Below are 14330 nucleotides of genomic sequence, written 5' to 3' on the forward strand. Positions count from 1 at the left end.
AGTGAAATATTAATTTATCCCTCAGGATATATGAGCTCAGAAAAAAGCTGAGGACAGGTGAAAATATAACAGTGTTTATCTGTCTAATATATGCGTGACTGAAGTGAATTTAGGCACCAAAGTGAACAAGGAGATGAATTTTATTAGCTTTCCAAACATACTAGAGATACTGCAAAACAAAGGAAGCTTTTTTTCGTTAGATTTAATTTCATTTCAGCTAAATATCTCTTGCTGTTTCCAGCACTCGGGTCGGCAAATCCAACCCTTTTACTTTCTTCCTGAAGGACATTACAGAAATCTAAATACTGGCTATCTTTACAGTTCTGCAGTGTTTGAGGGCCTAAGTCACAGTCGAGGAAACCACCATGAGTGGCGTCACATCAACACAGAATAAGTAACAGTCATTGTCTCAAGTGTGAAGTTTTTTGAATCTGTAACACACAAATTCCAGCAATGTTGATTCATTCCCTTTTCCTAATGAGGTCTGTACAGGTTCAAAAGAATGACTGCATACTGAGTCTGGAGGGCTAAGACTAACATAAGATACTAAAATATTAACGTAAAAAACTATGTTGCTTTAGATCACATAGCAGAGATTTTTTTCAGAGCTACTTTACTATCCAGAAGTGAAGTACCAACATCGTTCACAGCTGTGGCACATCTTAAAGAATCCCTGCCTGCTGTTGATCTTAAGGCTCTTCAGCCCAAATCCAGAGCTCGAATCTGGCATCACTGACACAAAAATCAGCAATTAGATCTTCAACACACCCATGATAGTAGGACTCTGCTTTGATTCTGGAAAGTATTCCTGCACTACCTTTGAAAAGCCAAATGTTTGTATCTATTAAAGTCTTCTATTTCGACATTTTCCTAGCCCTGATTCTTACAAAAGCTTGATCCAAAGCCAAAAGAAACCTTGGAGTCCTTTCTCTAGTCTTTGGTGAGTTTGGTATCAGTCTCATAATCACAAAATTAGATGAAATGGCTACAGAAAATAATATTGTATTGTAGACTCTGGTGGCAGCTTGGTAATAGTGGTATGCGGTATCAGCATTATAGGCAGAACTGGAAGGTTTTTTTCAAAAACAACACACAGACTCGCAACTCAAGTTTTTGATGAGGCACTGAGTGCAATTTTGTGTGGGATGATCATTCATTCCTGTCACAAGAGTAGCCCTCCACAGCCACTGACTGATTGTACTCCCAGACAGGCAGAAGTGTGCACAGAAACGTGTTTTCTTGAAAATTTTCTCATTCGCTGCACTTTTCCCAACTGCTTCAGAGTCTCGGAGGCAAAAAGGGTAAAATCAGCATCTTTATTCAGGCAAGATGAGCCTTTCTGTCTCAAAGGAAGCAGGATTCGCCTATGTGTAGGAATTTACATATATTTACAGATGTATGTATATCTACATGCATTCCTATGTCTTTATATATAGATTTGGTATATTTATATGTGTTTAAAGAGGTGTAAAGGCGGGCGGGTCCCCCAGGGCAGCCAGGCAGCCGCCGCCGCGTGTGGCCGGGAGGCCGGCGGGCCCGGGCGCCCTGCGCGGGACGTGTCCGGCTTCCCGGGCCGCCGGCGCCTCCCGCCCCGGCCCCGGTGAGATGCTCCCCGCCCCGGCCCCGGTGAGATGCTCCCCGCCCCGGCCCCGGTGAGATGCTCCCCGCCCCGGCCCCGGTGAGATGCTCTCGGACGTGGGAAGGGGATCACCCTGCCCCTCCCTGCCCCCTGCCTTCTCTCCGGCCCCTCTGCCCCACTTTTCCTCCTCTTAGACCAGTCCCCTGGCTCGGTTTAATTTTTTTCCTTGTCGTGTTTTTTTTTTTTTTTTTAAATGTTGCCCACTCCCCGGGAGCCCGTTTGCCGCCCGCTCTCCGTAGCTCCTGCTCCTCCAAACAGCGGTGTCTGAAGGGAGACCCGCCTGTTGATTATCCCCCACTCCCCTTCTCTCCGCTTCCACCCACCCTCTGCCCCCACCCCTCCCTCCGCTTGATTTCAAACCTTTGGATGGTGTTTTGGTGTCATTAGGAGATTAACATCCCCGGAGCACCAGGGGAGGAGGAGGAGGAGGGTGGAGGGGGGAGAGAGAGAGAGAGAGACAGCAGGCAGGAAGGAAGGAAGGAAGGTTGGCATATTAACACGAGTGAGGCTCTCCTCCCGCCGTCCCAGCCATCCCCGGCTCCTTGGCGGCAGCGGAGGGGGGCGTTTGCCGGAGCCGCGGGTTGCGGCCGGCGGCTGGCGGGCTGCGCCCGGTGCCCGCGTCCGCGGAGCTGCGGCGGCGGGGGCTGCCGGCGGGCGTGCGGCCGCGGCTCCTGCTTGCAGCCCCCCTCTCTTTTATGAGCAGCGAGGCGGAGGAGCGGCAGCGGGGGACACCAGGAGGAGCATTTCTTCCCCGGGGTTTATGAATGGCACTGACATGGAGGAAATACCGTTTCAGAAAGTCAAGACCAAGAGGAAGAAATGCTGCCACTGCTGCTGCTCCCCGCCGGCTGCCGCGGCGGCGGGAGCGGGAGCCGGGCTGCGGGACCCCCCTCCCTTGCTGCTGCTGGATGCCATCGCCTGCGAGGACGAGTTTGACTGCAAGGAGCTGGAGGCTCTCTTCCAGAGCTACAACCTGAAGCTGGAGCAGACGTCCACCCTCAAGGCGCTGGCCGTCCTCATCGTGCTCACCGCCAGCCTGGCCCTGGTGGAGCTGCTCTCCGGCCCCAGCCTGACCATCTCTAAAGGCTCGCACCCGGTACACTGCATCATCTTCCTCTCCCTCTTCATCGTCACCAATGTCAAGTACCTGCAGGTCACCCAGCTGCAGCAGATCGTCAAGCTCACCTTGCTCTTCAGCTTCACCTTCTCCTTCCTCTGCTGCCCCTTCTCGCTCGGCGCCTACGGCATGGAGCCCCCCAGCGCCCCCGAGCAGGGCATGTGGCAGCTCATGCTGGTCACCTTCGTCTCCTACTCGCTGCTGCCCGTCCGGACCCTGCTGGCTATCGTCTTCGGGCTGGTGGTGTCCGTCTCCCACCTCATCGTCACCGCCACCTCCGTCAGTGCCAAGCGGCAGAGGCTCTGGAGGACGGTGAGAGAGGGCCGGGCCGGGCCGGGCCGGGCACTGCAGCGCTGCACAGCCGCGGGGTGCGTGCCCGGCGGGCGGGCGGGGAAGCGCGGAGCGGCGCGGAGCGCGCCCCGGGGAGCGGCGGAGGCTGCTCGCCGCCCCCGCCCAGCCAGCCGGGGTGGCGGCGGCGCCAGGCGGTGGCTGGGGAGTGCCCGGCGGATCCCCGGCGGGGAAGGGGCGAGCACGCACCTGTGCTTCAGGCGGTGTCTGCAATTCCCGAAAGTTTCCGGGAGGCCAGGGGGGATAGGGCGGCTCTTGGGAGACGGGACCTCTCGGCTTTGTCTCTCGAAGGAAAACTGAGGAGAGGTTCGGGGAGCCAGCGGTACCGTTTCCGCGCTGGGGCAGGTTCAGGGGCACCGCATGCACAGTCGGTGCAAATCCAGTGTGTATAAATAACACCGCTTGACTCGGTACAAACTTGGCATAGGCAATAAGCTGCGTGTGCTAATAACACTCGATCGAGCTGGTTCGTACCCGCGCTGTCTCTCTCAGCCGTGGACCCGTCGTGCCCACAGCCCATCTCAGGGGGGCTCTGCAGAAACGATCTGAAATCGGTGGGACACTCAAGGGGGGAAACCCACATCGCTGTTCTCGCAGCGAGCGAGGCATTCCCCCTTCAGCTTCCCCAGGGCAGCTGCTGCCCCCTCTCCACAGACATTACCTGCTATGTCAGTGAACTTCCTAGCGGTTCCCTTTCCCCTCTGAATTAATCCACCAAAACCTCCCTCTGCAGCAAGCACCTTTGGAAACGTGCTGCTGCACTCTTCCCCCTCCCCCGAGTAGCTATTTATAGCCCTGCAGGGCTTTCTCCGGCTCCCGTGGCCTGATGGGCCGCACTGGCAGGGGGAGGAGGAGGAGGAGATGCGCGTATGGGAAACGCTGGGGCTGCGAGTCGGGGTTTGCTGCTTAAGGCTCCGTTTTGTGGTGCTTCTGAACCACTGGGAAGAGAAATCGAAAAATTTGTGTCCTCCCTCGTATTGCATTGATTATGTCTGCCCTCAGGGGAAGCACGCGGGTTCTGGGGTCTAGATTGGTGTTAAACAACAATTTAATGCATAATTGAAGTACTTAGTACATTACTTCTGCTGATTCCTGGTATTGTTCTCCATGGCTGTGTAAGGCTGTGTAGTGATACTAGGATGCACACAGTTGGCGTGGGCATAAACACTGCCATAAACAGAATTGTACACCTTTGTGCCCAGAAGTGTGCATTCCTTCTTCCTCCTTAAATGCTCACACAGACACAGACACCCCAGCGTGACTTACGTGCACATAATGGAGATACACAGGGACAATCAAAAGAGTGGGGTTACTGAGACAAATAGGATTAATCATGGCTTCACTCTGCTGAGCTGGTGGACAAAATAAATTGTATATATTTTGAAGGGGAAGAGACAGATAAGCTGAGCTTTATGATTTACCCAGATAATCTGATGGTCTATTTTTAAATGTGTGATTTAGAATTTCCATGAGAGGAAGAGCTGATGAAATGCAGGAGCACTGAGAGGAGCTTTCCTTAAAAGCATCCAAAAGGATGCTAAAAACACTAGAATATTTGAGTAGGGCTGAAGATAGCTATTTTTACTGGAGTACCAATTAGTCCTTATGGGAGTCCAGCCTATCCTGGCTGCCCTGACACAGAGGCAGATTTTCCTTGATGCCAAGTTGCAGCTCAGTGTGGCACCTGCTGTTCTAGACAAACAACATAAAGAAACTGACAATAACGACAATAATGTTATCTAACCAAGGGCTTGAATGTGAAACATTCTGAAGAGAGGAAATCTGCTAACTTACTTCTTTCACATTAGTTTAACTCAGTTATTCAACAGGCAAGAAGCTGGCTTAAAAATACATAGAAATAGTTGACTAGCGGCTGATGTAACACACGTATGTTTCTTCTTCATCACCCTCTCCCCACCCCCCCCAAAGCAATTTCAGTAATTTGTATGCAGTCCCCAGAGCAGTATGCTTTGCTGATAACAGGAGGCAAAAACCAGCTCTGAGTCAAGCAAAATAACTGGTCTGTGAACTTGTGTCGCACAGAAATGCACACTGATTTGTTGCATATTTGCAAGCAAAAAGTCTTCTGATTTGAAGACTATCTCTGTGTATGGAAGGGACTTACAAAGACGCTGTTTTTTTCTTTTCCAAAGAACAATTTCACAATGGTTGGAAATTTAAAGCTGTATAAAGGCCACATCATCTGAATTTTATTTGCCTGGACTGAGAGTAGCCCAGCCTTTTTTGTAAAGGCTAGATAGAATGGATCCTTGCTCGCAGTCCGGATCTGCTTCCCAGCCACTGGATTTTATCATGACTGTCCCAGTGCTTGTAGACACAGCATTCAGTCAGCCTGTCAGGGAGGCTGGACTGCTCTATGCAGCAGAGCTGCAATAGCGTGAATGGCTGTTCTTTCTCCCAACCCCTTGCCCTCTAGCCCCAAGCAAACAGGTGAATTTAAATCTTTAAATAGAAATCTGCTGTATCCAGAAATGCAGAAGCACCTGCCACAACCATTGAGGCCAGTGTTCTATTAAAGAAGCCTCTGATTTTTGGGTGATTCAGGCAGGGAACCAATTTTATTTTTGTTTAGCCTGAGCTTAAGAGAGTGCAGATCTAGTAACTTCCTTGAAGTTAAACTGGGAAGTTAAACTGTCAGCAAGACCAAGCCTTTCGTGTTATTTCAAGTTCAACCCATTAAAAAACGGGCATAGCCAAGTTAAGGGGTTTGTTCTGAAGTGGGCTTTTGGATGCACATCTTCTATTCCATGCTATCTGAGGAATCACCACATGCAAATCTTTGAATGCCAAAAGCCTCACTGACTTCAACAGTGCTGAATCAGACCCTGAGTAGGTCCCATGGCATCCTTAAAATTTGCATTTGTATAAATGTACAAACACTTCAGCATATTAAAATCAATATCAGCTCGTTGTGGGAGGAGTTTGTTATGAGGTCTACACAGTAAAGCACATTTAATTTGCAAGTGATCGTTTTCTGACCGTACAGTGTTGTCTGCAGGTGGACTGTGGAGATCACAGGCTCACTTCTTCCCGCTCTCTCCTCCATTAGATGCCATGCCATGGCATGCCATGCCACATCATGTCAGAGTTGAGACACAGGTATGTGTAAAAGCAAGAGGAGAGGAGGAATGCAAGTGCAGGGAGGCAAAGAGAGCTGGGGGAGTAATGTGGCAGAACTTGAGCTTCATCTTTCCACCTAGTAGCTGTTTTTTCATCAAAAGAAAGATTCCAGTCTGCTAATCTGTCCTGCTCATTTCTTAGGAGAAATGTAGTATTAGATAAAATATAGACATGAGTAAGTGGAATATTAAAAATGCGCAAAGAACTTGTAGGCAACCTTGACCCCATTTGGACTAAGTTCATGGCAAAAGGCATACTGACTTCACAGCTGGTTTTCCATGTCTTATTTGACACTGTGATAAGGATGTAAATAGTGTATATAACCAATAGCATATTGGTCATGTTGGTCAGACCCTTTCACTTCCTTTGGAGTCATGAAACAAAACGCTTATGCCATATAATGTGACAAGGTATCTACAGGTGGCTGAACATGAAGTTTTAACAGCTTGGACTCTAGTCTTATTTTCCCCCCCCTACAGCTTCCAGATGTATGTTAGGTGCTTCAGAGCAGTTACAGAAATACAGAACCCCGCCCCAAGGAGCTTAGTCTAATTTTTGTTGTGATGCAGTGCGTGGGTGTGAGACACATTAAGGCCAGATGGGGTGAGGAAGGCAAAGGCTGCTTGCAGAAATTACTCATTGGTGGCATGTGCACAGTTTTATGACTTACTGTTAAATAACTTCTTTTGTCCCTCCAAATATTTCTGTCCCCTTGTTCTTTTAAAAAAATGTATGCTTATTTCCAGAAAAATCAAATGCAAATCATACACCAACAAAGTGCCCTCACACATCACAGAAATCTTTGTGAAAGAGCAAATCTTTTGTGAAAACCATAGTTCCAACATGAGTAACAAAGAGCAGAAGAAAGAAAGGTGCTATCATAAATTAGTGGGGGAAAAAAAAATTTCAGCAGTGTGGTGACATAAATGTTGTAGTATTTTTCTGGCTGTATTTGAAACTGGGTTTATACATGTACTTATTAATTTGTATGATTAGCACTTTTATTGATTCAGCAAGTACCAAAATTGTAGCAGGGAATGGGTAGACTATGAAAAGAATAATGTGGAGAAACTGGTAGCAGTTATTTAAAATAATTTATTTAATACTTACAATTTTATTTTATCTTAACTGTTTGCAGGTTAGTGTGAGAGTAGTCTGGAATATCACGAGGAATTATCATTATCATGCCAAAGTTAATCTTCTGCTAGTGTTTAAAATGTAATTAATGAACACATCACTGACAGAACTGTTAATCCCCACACCTTTGTCTCTCACACAGAAGGTAGAGTCTAGCAGCCTGCTAAAGAGGGTTGCAAGTCAAAGACAGCTCGGCTCCATTGTTGTTATTATTCGGCGCAGAGCTCAGGTTTTCTCCTTCATGCATATAAAGTACTGCTGAGGGACTGTACTAGTTCATTCTCTGTGGTGCTTTTCAAATATTAGTATCAAGAATATCTCTAGTATTGCAAACATACCTGTGCACTAATAATCTGTTTGAATTCACTGTTTTCCTCTCTTTCCAAGATTGGGACCACTGTTCTTAGAGATTCTCATTAAGTTGACATTTAGTCCATACTAAAAGATTGGTAAAACTTCCCCCCACCCCACCCCTAGTTAAAGTGGGATTTTAATCTTCATTTGTGGCATGGGGATTGCCAGGTATTGACCACAGTCCTTTTACCTAGGAGCTGAAGTATAGGATTTTCTATGGAGTGTAGACCTCGGTGTCTTTTTCCACATAGAGATTAATATGATCTTGGCTTCCTGAGTCTGCAAGCTGCTGACACTGCTACTCTTCATGGGTTTCCAAACAATAACAGCATGCTGATGGTTCTGCACGCTTGAGAAACAAGAAGCCTTTGGGAAACTGGCAAGAGTCATACAGACTTGGAGAAATAGTAAATAACACATAATTTATCTGATAAGTTTAGTTGTTTTTCTCCTATTTAACAGCTTGGGGAGAATGCAGCTTCCGTGCAATGACTGTGACCATATTCACAATTTTATAAGAATTTGATTTTTTTGGTAGCAGTTCTTTGCAATGATTTGTCATATGACCTTTGTATGGACACCTGTGGCTAGTGTATTACTGTTTGTATTGCAATAATACCTCTGGGTCCCCATGATGGACCAGATGCCTGTTAACTAGCCCAGTGAATAAATACATGCCAAAAGGACAGACTTTCTCTTTGGTTCCACCTCCTCCTCTTCCCATTCTGTACTTTTCCTTTGGAAAAAACTTCCCATGGAAATGTATATTGAATTTGCTAATGGTAAGCTCTGAATGACTTGTCAAACATCTAACATATCTTAGTCTTGTTATGCTCAAAATCTTGTTTATGGACAAAGAGGGAAGCATCTTACATAAAGTTAGGAATTTTTTTTTTTTTTTAGTGTAATTGAAATCTTAACTGGCTAATCAAAGAATTGTTAATAGGCTAGATGCCATTATTACCGAAGAAAAAATGGGCTTCTATGCAGAAAATGTTTTAATAATGATAAAGCAGCTAACACTGTTACATACTCACTTGGTTTCTACCCTCTTTCCTTGATGTCATGCTCACCCTTCCCCTGCTTCTCCAAGTCTTAAGGTTGGTGGTGTTACCTGTGCTGGCAGCATCTGGAGTCCTTCACTGGTAGGAAGGGGATGTTCATGTTAATGGTTTCTTCTTTGCTCTAGGGTCCACCTGGGGACATTTTTATAAGTTTGCTAACATGCATTTCTCTTTCTTTATTGGTCTACAGCTCCATGTTGCATCAAAATTTACTATATATGGTTCCTTTGATGTATGTCAGATACTTGTTCTTTGTTCTCTTTGTTACACCTAAACCCAGTTTTGTCCATCTTCAGGCCCGCATTTCTTTAACTGACCATTGTTGAGTCTTTGTTACAGCTATGCGTGTGTTGTCTTCACTACCAAGCCTATGCCCCATCTTTTGTAATCCCATGCCTGTACTCCTCTACACCATCTCCGTGTCTCCGCTTCTCAAGGCCTCTGCTATGTTTCCATAGGTCTATATTTCTGCATACTACATCATCATGTTATAGTCATAAAACTGTTGTGCTAGCATACAAAGATAAGCAAAAGACACAAATTAGCTGCAGACATCTGGTCAAGCAGAAAAAATCGCTGCTATGTCTAAATGAGGTAAAATAAAGTGCAGGGAGGTAAAAAAAAGTGTAGCCTGAGAAGCTAAACTTTTAGCCCAGAGCAAGCCTGACATGCCTCAGTCCAGAGGTCTTGCAAAATCAGTACAAAGCTTATGGTTTTCTATATAGCAATGGCAATACAGTAATAGCAATGGCAGTACAGTATTACAGGGCTACATGGTTGCAGTCCTTGATAATATGTGTGTAGTTTAGACTGTCTCCATGTGTCTTATTATTGCTTTCATTTTAATGCTCACAAAGTGGGCCAAATGGTGGCTTCGTTTCAAAATGGTAATTTTATTGTCTAGACCCTGGTTAACAGAAAAAACATCACATGTAATGTTAGTAATTGGAGACTGTACTTAATTTACATACTGACTGCATGAAAAAGCAGTTTTCATGTGTTTGTGCCGCTCTAAGCTCCGGGGTTCCCAATTTGTGTTTAAAGATCTTTGATATGGGATAAGTTATTGAGGGTTTATATTTCTTCCTCCCTGTCCCTCCCTGTCCCTCCCTTTCTCTCCCTTCCCCTCCCTTTCTCTCCCTTGTCCGTCCCGTCCCCGCCCCCCCCCCAGTAATTTTGGATATATTCAGTGCTAAACTCGTATCAGAAAATTTTGGGAATAGTTGTCCTTGATGTCCTTGATTTGCCATTTCTTCTGGATTCAAACTTCTAAATTTTTTTTTTCCATCTTGTTTTCCCCATATATTATTATAGTGCAGTGCCTTGCTGGACAGAACCAGTGTAATACAACATCTAGTTAGTGCAGGTTTCAATTTATTTTCATCTACTTTAAACACAGCCCTGAATGTCTGCATGTCTATATTAGATGGCCCTTACTAACTAGAGCAGAAATTTTCTTTCTAGCTTTTTCTTCTCTTATTCTGTCAGTTTAGAATCATTGCATTCTTACATGCTAAATTCTGCTGTTGCCATTTCAGAAAACATGCAGCTAGCATAAAATAATGGTTTCTGTCTATCACAGTTTTTGTCTTGTACTTTCTTAGATTCAAAAGGCCATATACTCCTGTCTTCCCTACAGGAATAAAGTAGTACAAAACATAACTAAATGAGGATGACATGTGTGGAAAGAGGGGGATGAGCCAGAATAGCATTGTTCCTTGTTGCTTGTAAGCTCTTGGTTGTGCTAATATGGAATAATTGTTAGAAAGTCTTTTTTATCAGTGTGGCAAAGGGATGGCATGGTTTCATGCAGGTTTCATGTTCTGATTAATTCATCATATGTTATAAGGAAATTTCATCTAGGACTTATAATGTTCATGGTTTACAACTCTTGAACACTGCTGACAGTAGGAAGTCAGGCAGTATTAATTCCTGCAAGACCTTTGGTATTGGGAAGGGGAGGAAACAGTGCAAGTGCAAGAAGCTGGTTCAAGCTTGGGGCTGAGCTCTGTCTTTGGCTTGCTATGATGGATGGGTCTGAGAGACCGTCAAAGAGTATAATGTAACCCATATGTTTTGCTTAAAAATTGCTGAAGTATGTAATTTCCTTTACGAATTTCTTCCTCTGGGAAACTTCTCATAGAAGAAATTGGCTTTGCTTCAAATTTTTAAGGTACGTACCTGGAGGAATTTGAGGAAACAACATAGTTACTACTCTGTCCACCTGTTTGTTCTGTATTTGGAATAACCAAAGACAATAGCATTACCTTTCATTTACTCAAGTGTAATTTGGGCGGAGCACTTTCCTTCAATGCAGGTTAATATATACAATTTAATTCATATAAATGTACGATAAATATAATACAGGAATATTTATTCTGTATTAACTTTGCACATGAGCTGATTCCTGAAAGAAATAAATTCACCAAAGACATTATATATACAGAAAAGGTGTCTTCTCCAGCAGGATTTGAAATAGTGAAAAAACTCAGAAATGTGGATCTAGTGTGGCTCTAAGGCAGGCAATAAAGTGTAAAAAAGATGTAAGAAATGTAGTTATTTCTTTAGTTGTGGTTCAGGAATAACAGAAGTCCATTCCCATCCAAAGATGCATGTTGCAAGAAATCATCTAAGTGTGGCTAATATGAAAATCGTTATAGAACCATATTCCACTATAACACCACCTTTCAGATGTTTGTTCTGGAGCAAGGTGTTTGTTATTGGATTCAGTAACAAGTCGTTGTGCATCGTCGTATACAACTTTATAGAAGTAAACATAACTAACTGTTCTTTACAGTGGTTAGCACATAAAATTAAGGGGTGCTTATAGCCAACCTGATAGTTTTTGCTTTTTGCATGGGTTGGTCATTCATACAGTACAATAGCAGAGAAATATTTTTTGATTTCCATAAATCTACTTATGATTCTTTCTTAGATGAAAGTAATTATCCACCCACACAAAATTAGGAAATGATACAATACTAATAAACACAGTTGTAAAAGAGATTTACATGAAATATATCCTTAATTTGAAGTATCACCAGCCTGAAAAAGAATATTGTGCTTGAGTAGAATTTGTGAAATTTGTTCATATGAAGTTCAGAATAGGCCTATGCCTTCTGAGTAAAGAATGTCTTTCTTTCTGTACAGAGTTTGAGTTAATCTGTATAAAATACAGTGTGGCAAAATGAAGCTTTGAGGTAAATTGATCAATGTTCATCCAAAGGTGAAGGATATAGGCCTGAGCCTCATTTCACTTTTAAAGACCAAAAACCATCTCACAGCGCTTTGGGGAGATTTACGTGATGTGCCAGAAATTCTTGCCTGTAATAATTTAATCCCAGAATGATTTAACTAAAAGGGCACACCATTTAATGTGAACTATGTAGGAAGTCAAGATCTGTTTGTTTACCTCATGACATGAAAGTAGTAATGGCGGTGGAAAGGAACCTCTCCTTTTGGGCAAACAGGGGCGTAAGAGAGAGCAGCTATATCAGTATCAAATTCCCACTGTTGTAGGTTGTCTCTGGAGTCTGCTCTGCAGACTCCTGGTCACTGCTGTCATGGCTGTCAAAGGTTTGGATGCTACTCCTCACCTGGGATTATGGATCACAGAGCTTAGATGCTGTGCTCTGGAAATTGAGGATGACCCTTCATGGATGTCCTGTGTGATTCCGGGTGCTGGGCTCTGCAACTGTTGTGCAGATGTCTGTGCTGATCCATGCTGGTTCAATGTAAATCAGCTGTAGCAAGTCTGTGGGAGTTGAAGAAGCCTAGTTTTTAAGTCCATGGTTGGATTAGCTATGATGAGTGCTCTATCTGTCATTCATCTGTGCTTTGAAATATAAGAAATAATGATGCTTTTCAAAACAGAGAAAAAAACTGTTATCTACATGTTCACTATGTGAGTTTCCTCTTCCCACCCCCAGTTGTGTAAATGACAGTGGTTAATGATAGCTGCTTGTGTTCCCCGAGATGGAAAGTTTACATTAGCCTATTTGGCCTTCTCCATGCAGCCCTCTCTCTATTTTAGGCAGCAGTAGATTGAGGACATCGCAGCCAAATTAATTTGCCTCATCTGTTAGTCAAAATAAACTGCTTTATCAGTAGTCCATTTCTTCTTGCTTACACTGGTAAAAAGATTAGTCTGATTTTTCCTTTTGAAGAGACCACAGCCTGAAGAGGGAATTCCTATTCTAAACTGCACTTCACAATATCGGTTAATACTAACACAATGGCTGAAACAGCTTTGGTAGGAGGGTAATGTGCTTTTCTACCTGAGAGCTCATGCTCTTCTTATAACAGCTTCTAGAATATCCTTCACTGAAAAGGATGATGATGATGTTTAAGAGGAGAGAGCAAACTTCATTTGCTGGGCTGTTAATAATTTCTATTGCTATTGCTGAATTCGAAATCTAGAAGAGGGTGGTTGATAGGATTGTTTGGCATGGCTTTTTTATCTCAACAGCATTATTTCTAAGCCTTATTTGATGTCTGACAGAAACATTAAGGGAATCGTGAATGCGTTCCTGAATACCCGCTGACTATTTAGTGCAAATAATGTGTATTTATTTGCTGGGCAATGTATAGGGTAAGCTATAGGATTTTCTTAACTTGTCTATGGGCAAAGGACATGAAAAATGCACCTTTCTTACTCATGGGTCTTAGGAAAAAAAGCTGAAAAATTTTACATTTGGTATTTACAGTTGGTATTTTACAGTTAGGATGAACACAAGTACTCAGATGGGCAATGACCACTTGCAGAGATATGAATTATCCTCTATCCTTAACGGATATTTTTGTAGCATTGCTAGTTTATCATCAGAGGACCTAATAACTTAAAAAAATATTTTGCTTGCTTGTTTTTTTTCTTTTTCTGCTGCTGCTTTTGTGGAACGAGTCCCTGTCAGTTTTGTGCTGACTACTGAAGTTCTTGGTGCAGTGACCTCTACTGAACTTCCCCCAAAAGAGAACATCAACCAGATGCAAAAGAGGGAACATTCTCCTGGGATGGGGATGACTGCAGAAAGGAGGTTGATCTTTCCTAATTTCCCTAAGGGTGCACAACATTCAGTCGTAGGACTTCATCTGTCTTGTCAGTCAGTCTATGCTCATGAACCTTAGTCCCAAATCTCTATGGCATCATTTGCAAAAGCCCCATTTCTCCAGCATGATCACATACTGAAGAACTGAGCTTGGCTACTGATCATAATGATTTTTTCTTCTCTTGGGCAAAGGATGTAATACCTAAACTAGGGAGAAATTGTCTTTCTTACAAAATGTCTTACATGACTCTGAAGTTGTCTTTTGAAGTTTACTTACTGTTGCTGGTCCTCTGTAAAGGTAAGGATTTGACACGTATATAATCCGTTATCTAACATTCTCAAAGAAATTCTCTTCACAAGGAGATATCAGGTGCTACCTTGGCTTCTTTTCCCTTGTGTATGATAGTTGCTGCCATTCCACTCATAAAAAAAGAAAAGACTGAAAAATCAAAGACTTGTAACTACTTTGTACAGGACAGTTGAAA

General features: G+C 43.8%; 1 protein-coding gene across 1 annotated transcript in view; it reads left to right on the forward strand.

The window, feature by feature from the left end:
- Nucleotides 1–2399: 2399 nt before the first annotated feature.
- Nucleotides 2400–14330, forward strand: part of ADCY1 (adenylate cyclase 1) — a 153348-nt gene continuing 141417 nt past the window's right edge. Inside the window, exon 1 of the mRNA XM_075705746.1 lies at nt 2400–3068. Within this exon, the coding sequence (XP_075561861.1) occupies nt 2400–3068 (669 nt within the window). The remainder of the gene's footprint in view (nt 3069–14330) is intronic.

The sequence above is a fragment of the Pelecanus crispus genome, chromosome 2 (assembly GCF_030463565.1).
Source record: "Pelecanus crispus isolate bPelCri1 chromosome 2, bPelCri1.pri, whole genome shotgun sequence".
Lineage (NCBI taxonomy): Eukaryota > Metazoa > Chordata > Aves > Pelecaniformes > Pelecanidae > Pelecanus > Pelecanus crispus.